Here is a 10129-nt window from a genome sequence, read left to right on the forward strand (position 1 = left end):
TTCAAGCCTGGTTTCTGCTTGTATCAAATGGCTCCTCATCCTTTAAACTGAAATCAATGCAGCTAAGTGAGTTCTCTCTGTTGTATTCCTGCGACTGCATCCTGTGAGAGAGCTGTTTACTGCGACGCTGACCAGAGGCAGCGAGAGGGCTGCGAAAACGCCTCTCTGAGAACGCCGGTTTTATCCAGACACCTTGAGACTTTAAAGGCTGGAGACAAGAAGACAAATGTATTGCAGAATGGAAGATTCAAATGAAATGTAACAAAGAGAGAGGAAAAGGCCTCTGTCTGTCTGCTCTACTCTCAGTAAGCAGTGGACACCTTACATCTGGATTTTCTATACTCGGCCCTCCTTAGAGGCAAGTATAGGTTTTAAAACAGTGCAGCCAAAAAAAAAATCCCCTCTTCAGAATAAATGTATTCTACATGTCAGCTCTGAATGGCTGTTGCTACACCTGTCAAACTCTTTTAGATATAGTGTCAGTCACTACCGCAAATCCGTCAGTCCGCCTTCAGGCTCACATGTGTTATCTCAATCAGGAAGATGCTTAAAAGCCGCTCGCTCTGCACATGAAAAACATGAGGAAGTGTGTTCTGTATTTATTTATTTTTTTTGTTTAATACAGCTTGCTTTAACCACACATCTGAAGGAATCTTGTTGCAACATGACAATTACACATCAACATTCTTCAAAAGAGATACAGCTGGAGTTACTTTCAGACACATTTGATCACGACAAGTATAGCTGGAGGGTGGACTACAGTGTGACACCGCCTAGGACTGTAAACGACTACAGCATTCTCTGTCTTTTTCATCTTAGGTGGCCACATTTTTTGGCCCACTTGCCATATTAATGCACAGTGAAACATCATATTGAGGCTGTCCTGTACATTTGCGCACGTTCTCATTGTGACTGACACATAGATAAACACGTTATTGCACTGAGCTACAGAGAGGCAAACGGTCAGACATCAGTGGAAGGAAGTGGGCTTTTTTCAGCCAGAGCTCTCAGCACTCTGGACAGCTCCTCATGCAGCCGCGCTGAGTGAACAGTGTCGCCCCGCCTGACCGGGTGTCCTCGCTAAAACCGGTTCAGTGTATCGATTCATTCAGGCTGTGTTCACTGGGCGAACTCCGGCTCATGTTAGACAAGCTCGCCATGAGGGATTTGACTTTGTGCGCGTAATAGTTCCTCAGGTTGACCGAGGGCACCTCTTTTATCCCCTCGTCGAAATCACAGCTCCTCATCGCGATCTCCAGCTGTTTTTGTCTCTTGTAGAAGAGAGAGAATTTATTGAAAATGAGCGTAATCGGAAGCACAACTACTAAAATCCCGGCCAGGATGCAGGCAGAGGCGGTCAGCTTGCCCGCTATGGACACCGGCACCACGTCTCCGTACCCGACGGTGGTCATGCTGACGGTGGCCCACCACCAGCACGCAGGGATGGTGGAGAGGTCCTCGCTGTCCTCTTTCTCCACCGTGTAGGCCATGACGGAGAAAAACGACACCCCCACGGCCAGGTAGAGAAGCAGAAGGCCCACTTCTTTGTAGCTGTTCCTGAGGGTGGCCCCCAGGGAGCGCAGCCCCGTGGAGTGACGGGCCAGCTTCAGGATGCGGAAAATCCTCATCAGCCTTAACACCTGCGCAACGCGTCCCAGGTTGGCCAGCGCCGGGCTGCTCTCCACCACCAGGTTTATAAGGAGTGTCAGGTAAAACGGAAGTATGGACACCAGGTCGATCACATTTAACGGATGCTCGAAGAAGTGCAGAAGATCGGGCGCCACCACGAACCTGGCGACCAGCTCCAGAGTGAACCAGCCGATGCCAAAGTGCTCCACAGTCTCGAACCGGGGGTCCTCTGTGGGTTGCCCCTCGCTGTCCAGCAGGCTGAACTCGCTCATGCTGTTCATGCACATGGTGGCGATAGAGCCGAGCACCACCAGGATGGAGAGGATGCTGATGATGCGGCTTGCCACGGAGTAGCCGGGGTTATCCAGCATTAGCCAGACGCGCCTCCGTGCGCTCCCGAGCAGCTGCTTGTCAAACTTGGTGGCGTCGCTGTAAAACTCCAACAGCTCGTCAAACGACGAGGTGGTGCTCCCCTCATCGCTCCTGTCTTCCCAGTCGTCCCGGTCCTGGTCCATTTTCCTGCAGTGGTAGGCGCTGCTGCAGCAGGAGTCAATGAAGAACTCGTTGATGCCCCAGTACTCGATCTCCTGGCTGAAGGAGAAGATGCACAGCTCGGCCATGACGTGCAGCCGCCCCGTGTTGTAGAAATTCAGCACGTACGGGAAGAGCGCCGGGTTCCTGTCGAAGTAAAACTCTTTCTCCGTGTCGTCGTAGTCGTCGCACAGCTCCAGGATGGACTCTTTGGACTGACAGTGGAGCAGGCGCGCAAGCCTCGTCTCGGGGAACCGGGAGAGAGTGTCGGACTGCAGGCGCTTCTTGAAGCCGCCCACGTTGATGCGGATGGCGGCGCTGTCATCCATGTGAGCCCCGCCGCCCGGTTTCCCCAGGACCTGACCTGTCATGTCTGGAGAGAGACACACAGAGACGCAGAGGGAAAGAGACAGTGACAGAGAAAATCACATTGATGGAGAGAGACAGATGGACAGAGACAGTGAGCACAGAGAGAGACGCGCACTTCAGGAGAGAAGAGGGAAAGAGAAGCGGAAAGGGAGTTATTTTGAATTGAATATCAGATGAATAAATGCCACATTTGCTCTTAAACTTAAAGATAAAACGCCCATTTGTTACAGCCGCGTGTTTTTTTTTCCCCAAAATGCTGCACAGTTACAGGAAGAGCAATGATGTCCAGCCGCTGGCTTCTATGAAACAAAAGCACACGCACGAACAATGAACTTACTTTAACGCGCGGCCAGTTTACCGACCCCCCCTACAAGAAGAGCCCGCATTTCAACTCCGGTGACGGCATGTTGCAGCTTGTGGCCAAGTTGGAGCCCTCCGTCCCCTGGGGTCCACACAGGTTGGTTTTCTCAGCTTAGAGAGAAGAGGAGGAAGCCTCTGTCAATGATGCCTCAAGACAGAAATAAACGGACGCTCCCTCCTCACACGCACACGGAGGCTGGTTGTAGCTGGTGCTCCTCACATCCTGCGTCCCCCAGGGTGACACCTCCTTCATCTGCAGGTGGCGGCTGCATTTATAACAGCGCGTTCAGGGAGCCGTAGGAGCTGATACACGCCCTGACTGCCGCTTGTGCCTGTACGAGGGAATTCCTCTCTCTCTCTCTCTCTCTCTCTCTCTCTCTCTCTCTCTCTCTCCTCTCCCTCTCTCTCCCTCTCTCTCTGTCTCTCTCTCCCTCTCTCTCCCTCTCTGTGTTCTTTCTATCTGTTGCTGCGCAGCAACACGTAGCTCTCCCTGTGCGCCGCCCTCTCGCAGTGATCTCAGCATGGTGGTGCTGTGGGGCGAGGCGCAGCGCCCGGAGGAGAGGGAGTCACCAACTAACGAACACACGGAAAGCACCGAAGAATCGATTTAATATTGCACCTCCACAAAGTGAAGGATTCACAAGAGTCCAAATAAAAAAGCATGGTTGCGATATGTTGACTTTAAGTGCCTTTTATGGGTTAGATCCAAACATTTTCCATCAGTTCCCATGATGCAACTGAGTTGCCCGTCATTAAATGCTCACCTGTCTGGAAAATGCCCTGGATCCCCCCTCCGCCCTGCAGAGATAACCCTGATGACATTATCAGGGGATGACTCTTCACAAAGCTCTTCCAGAGCCACAGAAGAGGACTGTTTTCTGACATATGGTGGCCGACAAGGACAAACATGCTGCAACATTTCCATCAGGAGCCACGTGCAGCAGCTTCAGAAACGATGCCAGATCAAAAACACATGTAAATCCAACAACGGAAGCTTTCAGCGAATAAAAAACAAAGTCTAAAACACACAAACTCCCCAAAAAAACAAATGTACCAGAATAATGCACGTCCATAACAGAAGTTCTCCAGCTTCTCCACCTTTTCATGCCGTGCCACCTCTTTTCTCCACTTTTCTCCCACTTCAGAAACACTCAGCATGTTTCCGCTGTTGTATTTGTTTTGGATGTTTCTCCTGATGGAAACGTTTTGGGCCGTTGCAGCCTGGTTTTCCTTGTCTGTCGCTGTACCGAGAGGCACTCCTGCTCCTGTGACCTTTATATCTAAAATCTCTGGAGTGCCCTTTAATATTACTATAGAATGAAACAATGCAGTGTTTGTAGTATTTGATGATTTTGTTGCATGTACTAGGGACAAACACTGCAGCTGTTTTTAGTGCACAATGTAAATGCTTGTTATTTGTGAGGACTGGCCCTTTCACTTGAAGGCTACAATTGATCGTGCAGTCTTTGGTCATTGATCACACACATTCACTGTCATGCCGAGTGGATCAATAGAATTATGACATTCAACACATATCGATGTCTTCTCACTTGAATACTGTTTACTAATCCTCAACCACAGAGTAGATGAGAACCATTCTGCTTGATCCCAGACAAAACCATACGTGCTTTTAACACTGACCAACGGCATCATCTCCACCTGAATCTCCATTTACCATTGCAGCGCTCTGTCTGGCAGAAGGCAGAGCCAGTGTTAAAGCTGCGGCCTTGCAGAACAGCCTTGCTATCACTGATAAAGCGCTGAAGGTTTTCTTTTACATGTGCAGCTGTGTCTATTAAGGGTAGCGTGAATCAGCACAGATGCGGATGAACATTTGGAATCTTTTATTGATCAAAGGATTAACCCTCCCCGAAGCTGTCGTCCACGTGGCTTCTGGGTCAAGGAAGAAGCCCCTAAGATTCACAGAGGATGACTGCAGAAATGCAGAGTGCCAACAGGGGGTGAGCCTGTTAACCTGCACAGATCAGTCCTGGCACGAACCTGCAACTGACTCTCTTAAGAGCCAATATCCATGATCTGGACTTCATCAAGGACTCACACAGGGAAGAAAGGACAAAGAAATTGCCTTTGTAATGCAGAGCTAAATATGAAAAGTATAAAGTTTTGTTTCAACATGCAGAGACAACAGTCCCAGAGGTAACAGGAAGTGTTTCCCCAACTAAAAATACAATGTTTTTAGAAAGCATGGATCACCGTTCTGCTGTAGTTGACACAAACCTGTTTTTCACTGACATTGCTGATAATTTGGGAAACAGCTTCATTAGTGTTGGCTCGCACTTGTGAGATGACGTATTTCAAAGAGCAGTTTAAATTCTGTCTGTTTTTTCATAAACTCACAGAAATGTCTCAAGGTTACTCGATTTTGTTATGATGTGTATGACAGATTCACTACGTCACTCCAATTACTGCAGCTTAGATGGTGTGCTTAAATTGTTAAAGTGTACATGCTTACCCAGAAAATCACAGCTTGTTATCACAGGAAAGGTAATATTAAGATGCCAGAACTCACACAGGCCACCCTCGAAGTCCGTGTCTGTGTGCGTCTTTAGGAAAAACATTATTTTAATGTTTAGTCCTAAAGAGTTCATCCACTTGCTCTTTTGTGTTTCCACTAATTGATGCATCTGATCTGTTCTGGTCTGATGGTCCTCGTTCACATATTTGGTATGATGCTGCATTCATGACTTCAGTGGCTCAGTCATTTATTCATTAATTGTTCATCGCTGTATTTGCAGTAGTTATTGCTTGTAGTTAAGAGTTATTGTTTGTGCACTGCTTAATTAGCATTAATGAAGCGTTCACTTCTAAAGAACTTGGTTGTGTGAGTTTGTGTATGAAGCATCACTGTACACGAGCCAGGAACTCCATAGCAACCTTCAGTTTGAATTAATTTGCTATCATTTTTTCCGGCTATTATTAATATTATTAATATTTCTGATAGCTAGAAGTGAGTGTAAATTTATTAATTCTTCTTAGCAAAACAACGTTATTTGCTCTAACAATTTAATGTCCTTTAAGGTGCTGGTTAATGGCGGCTGCAGACAAAAGCTACCTTATACAGACTCTGTTGGGTGCCTGCCTATTAGCATGCCATCAGTTTGCTCTGCAGTAGACAGTTTGCACTTAAGAAAGGCTGCTGGTAAATAGCTGATCACATCCAGAACTATATGCAGAAGCTAACAGCAAGTCTAAGCTGCTGAGTCAATACACTTTGTGTTGTTTGAGCAATTGAAAAATACACATGTGGCCAATTTTTGGTCCCAGCACACGCTTTAAAGTCACCACGATAAAGGTTATAGCACTACCACTTCATTCTGTTGAGCAAGAAGACCTAAAGTGAAGGCTTTAATAGCTGCTATTGCTCCCTCGAGCTGTGCCACTGTGATCATCTCTTCTTTCGGATGGCCACCATGTTTAAGACATCAGGCTTTAGCTGCGTTTGAGAATACTTCATCATTGGAAGCAATTTCACACTTGCTGTATTGTGTTGTATTGTTTGGAAAATATCACCATAGGCTGCAGGCAACACTGGAACTACTAATAGGATGTTTCACTCCCAGGCAACCAGCACATTAATATTCCATCACGTTTTTTTTTCTTTAACCCAATAATTGGAGCTTAACATGAGCATGTACAGTAAGCCCATGAGACTGCCTGTACAGATTGGGCCTTTACGGTTGTATTCACACATGCTATAACCCCATTCTGGATGCGTGTAGGGGTGTACTTCCAAAATGGTATTGTATATCATGTTATAGGCCTCTACAGATCTACACCCTCGCACAGGAGATTTGTAGGATTTGGAAAGCTTAGCAAGAGCCTGAAAAGCACACACAAGCACTCTCAGCTGATTACAATGTTGTGAGATTACAGACTTTTCCTTATTAATATCCCTCACTTGTGGGATCCGTCTGTGGTTGTGTGGGAATGTCGTGCAATGATTATAATCCTATTTAGTCTATCATCATCCTCGTCCAGCAGGGTCTTACTGATACCTGGGTATCAGCCTCTGTTCAGTGAGATTCCTTGGTGTTTGTGATCTGTATTATTCTGATTATTTCTCATCATATTTCCTCTCACTGTGTGGGAATTATAAATAATCTCACGTGGGCAACAACAACAGGCCTTTACTATGGCACATTTAGATGTGACAGCTCTTAGGAACTAGGTGACAGTCAGTGTTTATCTGATTTAGCTGAAAATAATGGGTGTCTTCTGGCTCTGCAAGCTCCATCAGTCCTGAATGGTATCTCTGACGGCACACACACACACACACACACACACACCTCCTCAGATTTCATTAGCGTGGGTGAAGAAGCTGGATGTCTGAAATAACAAATAAAAGCAGGACTTTGATCGGGATTATTGAGGCGGTTTGTTCTAAATTATTTGTGCTAACCAGACTATCATCTGCAGATTATTCACTTCCTGCTTTTCATTGAACTGGGCAGCGTTTGATTCATTCTTCTCCCACATGGTTGAGTTTAATGTGCTCCTTTGTGGAGGAGGAACTATTCCTCATAGATTATTCCTCAACAAGTCTGCTCAGATCTCCTCTCTTATTGATAGCAGGCCTTGCTTTTCAAGAAATCCTTGTGTATTATTTTGTCATGGGAAGTTTGCTATATTCAATTATTACACACTACAGGTGATGGAAGACTTACTCAGACCCTTTATTTAAACAAAAGTACCATACATTAATGTGAAAAGACTCCCTGCATTCAGAATCTATTTAAAGAGTTATTAACAGCAAAGCATGCTATGTGAAGGTACTCCTTCTCATAATATATTATTATATGACATTATTAGGTTGTTGGTACTGGTGCATCAGTGTATTGTAAGCAGCACATTGTTGTTGTAGCTGGTCGAGGTGGCACTGCTTTGAACTACTTCACATGCATTTTCAGTACTTTTATCCAGCATCCTCCAGAGGGTCACAAGATTAATCTGAGGGGTTGTGATTTTTAATGGGGTAGGACAGAAGAAAAAGGAGCGTTCTATACCGATTTGTATTCATTTTTTGTCTTTTTCTTTCATCTATGCTGATTTTTGTGAAATGCTGGATAATTTGACCTTTGGGCATCAAACCAAACATCTGACACATGACAGGAGCACCAACTAGACCTTGCTTTGTTGCATGGGCTCACAAGACAAAATGTCAGGAAGTACAAGTTTAATATGCATCAGTGTGATATGTTTAATCATCGTAGCATGTTTCTTAATGTGAAATCTGAATTTTAAATGTGACTACTATCAATAGCTGTCAAATTGATAAAATGTAAATGTAAAATCCCTCTGACATTTTGTGGAGTAGAAGCATGAAGCAACATAACATGGAAATACAGTACTTGAGTAAATGTACTTTTCACCACTGCAAATAAGAATATAATATTTAAAACAATTATTAGCCTCAATTATTTGAACGCTTTCTACTGAACTGCAATTCAATCAACTACTTTGACGAAAGTGTGCATTGAGAACCTTCCCTGGTCGCATAAAATACCTCCTGCATTTTAAATCACCGTCATTTGCATTCTGCACACTCTTGGCAGGCTTTCAGTCACATCTCATATCTTTTGATGGAGACTTTTGCAGAACCCTGGTATAAATTCAATAGGAAAATATTAGACGGCTTTACTGTCGTGTCTCAGCTCTGACAGCTGAACAGTAGATAAAGGAAATAAAATGTCCTTTGGTTTAAAATGATCTATGGCTCAAATTTCAAGCTTAAATCATGAGAAGCAAATTGAGTTTTCCCTTTTGAACAAAACCATGTAGATTTTGAGTGGAACGATGCCTTCGCTGTTGTCAGGATCAGTTTAAACTGAAGCTTTGCTGCCAGTACCTTTCAGTTAAGATCATCTCCAGAGGATCTTTTAAGATAATTATTAGTGGGTGTTTTGAAAGTGGGAAATGGAGAAAAGGTTCCTGGAGCTGCTCCAGGTCTAAGGGGACCAATCAGGCTACAAAGTTTTTAATCACTCCAACAGTTTCAAGCCTTATATTCCTTGACCACCCCCACACAGTCAAAAGGCGTGTCAAGATTTTCAGATTTTCAGTCAGTGTGTATGAAGGAGACAGAGGAAGGGATGGATAAAGGGTGGATGGAGAGGACAGAATGAGAAAGAGACAGAGAAGAGAGGACATAAGAGAGGGATGTGCCTATCTCTCTATCTCCTCTCTCTTTCAAAGCCTGAGGTGCAGGCTCAAGTGAGAGCGTGTAGGAGTTTTTTGTGTCGACTAAATCTGCTGCTCCCTATCTTTTGCTTGGCTGCCTTTATCTCCTTCCTTAGCTTTCTTTCCCACTCCATCACCATCTTTATGTGTCTCTCGTCACATTTTTTATCCTCTCTCCTGTCTCTTTTGTTCCTTGCTCACATTTCCTGACTTCAATCCTCCTCCAACATCGAGGTCAAGGTTCAACAATACGTTGACCTCATCCTTGTCATCAGGGTGTCGTCTGAAGCATTGCCAGGGGATTCTATAACCACTGGGAAAATGCCACAGCCCTCTGTCCATGACAAAAGCTGTCAGTCAAAGCTCACTCTGACTCCCTGCCAGCGCTGATGGCTGAACCAGCAGTCTCCAGGGAGATCTACTCAAACAGTAAAAAGGGGGAAATGTTAAATCATGTTATTCCGACATGTGAAATGAAATGTGCCTTCATTCGTCTCCCCTTTTGCTCTTCGCTCCACAATAATTACTTAAAATGGGCCTTGATTATTATGGCAGAGAAAGTTGGCTGACTCAGGACAGAGCGCAGACACTGAAGGACTAGAATGAATACAAATGGAAACTGGGGACGAGTCTAGCTCTCAGAGATAAACGGTGTGAGTGTTAGGACAGTAATTAGACATACAACATATTAACACATTATTACCACTGTGTCCCTGTGACTGGATTCTATGTGCTCCACATGATGAGCACTAATTGGCAATGATGTCAGGCAATAATGCGTAACAAGGTACCTAAATATAGAGGCAGCTCCAGGACAGTAATTGGAACAACAAGCCCTTGTGCTAAAGGTAGATGTCTGCTCACACAAGGAAATGACACCGCATTCTGGGCTTGCACTTGACTTGCCTTGCATTTTCTTTCTGTGCACAGTGCTTCAGCTTTCTCCAGCTTTCACAGGTAGAGCTGGACCACCGTGTCCCCCAGATTCACTGGTTAGCTCTGAGAACTTGCTTTGCCTTTACCTTCTGAGGATGACTTCCAA

At 45.1% G+C, this 10129-nt stretch overlaps 1 protein-coding gene across 1 annotated transcript; it reads right to left on the reverse strand.

Annotated features, from left to right (window-relative positions):
- Nucleotides 1-1091: 1091 nt before the first annotated feature.
- On the reverse strand, nt 1092-2531 carry LOC121610963 (potassium voltage-gated channel subfamily S member 2-like). The gene has a single exon (XM_041943310.1). It carries the CDS (start codon nt 2529-2531, stop codon nt 1092-1094), a length of 1440 nt encoding a protein of 479 aa, XP_041799244.1.
- Nucleotides 2532-10129: the final 7598 nt, after the last annotated feature.

This window comes from Chelmon rostratus, chromosome 8 (assembly GCF_017976325.1).
Source record: "Chelmon rostratus isolate fCheRos1 chromosome 8, fCheRos1.pri, whole genome shotgun sequence".
NCBI lineage: Eukaryota > Metazoa > Chordata > Actinopteri > Chaetodontiformes > Chaetodontidae > Chelmon > Chelmon rostratus.

Bases quoted from the DNA above. Each gene is read 5' to 3' on its own strand.
- LOC121610963 (XM_041943310.1), bottom strand. From the start codon at position 2,531: ATGACAGGTCAGGTCCTGGGGAAACCGGGCGGCGGGGCTCACATGGAT.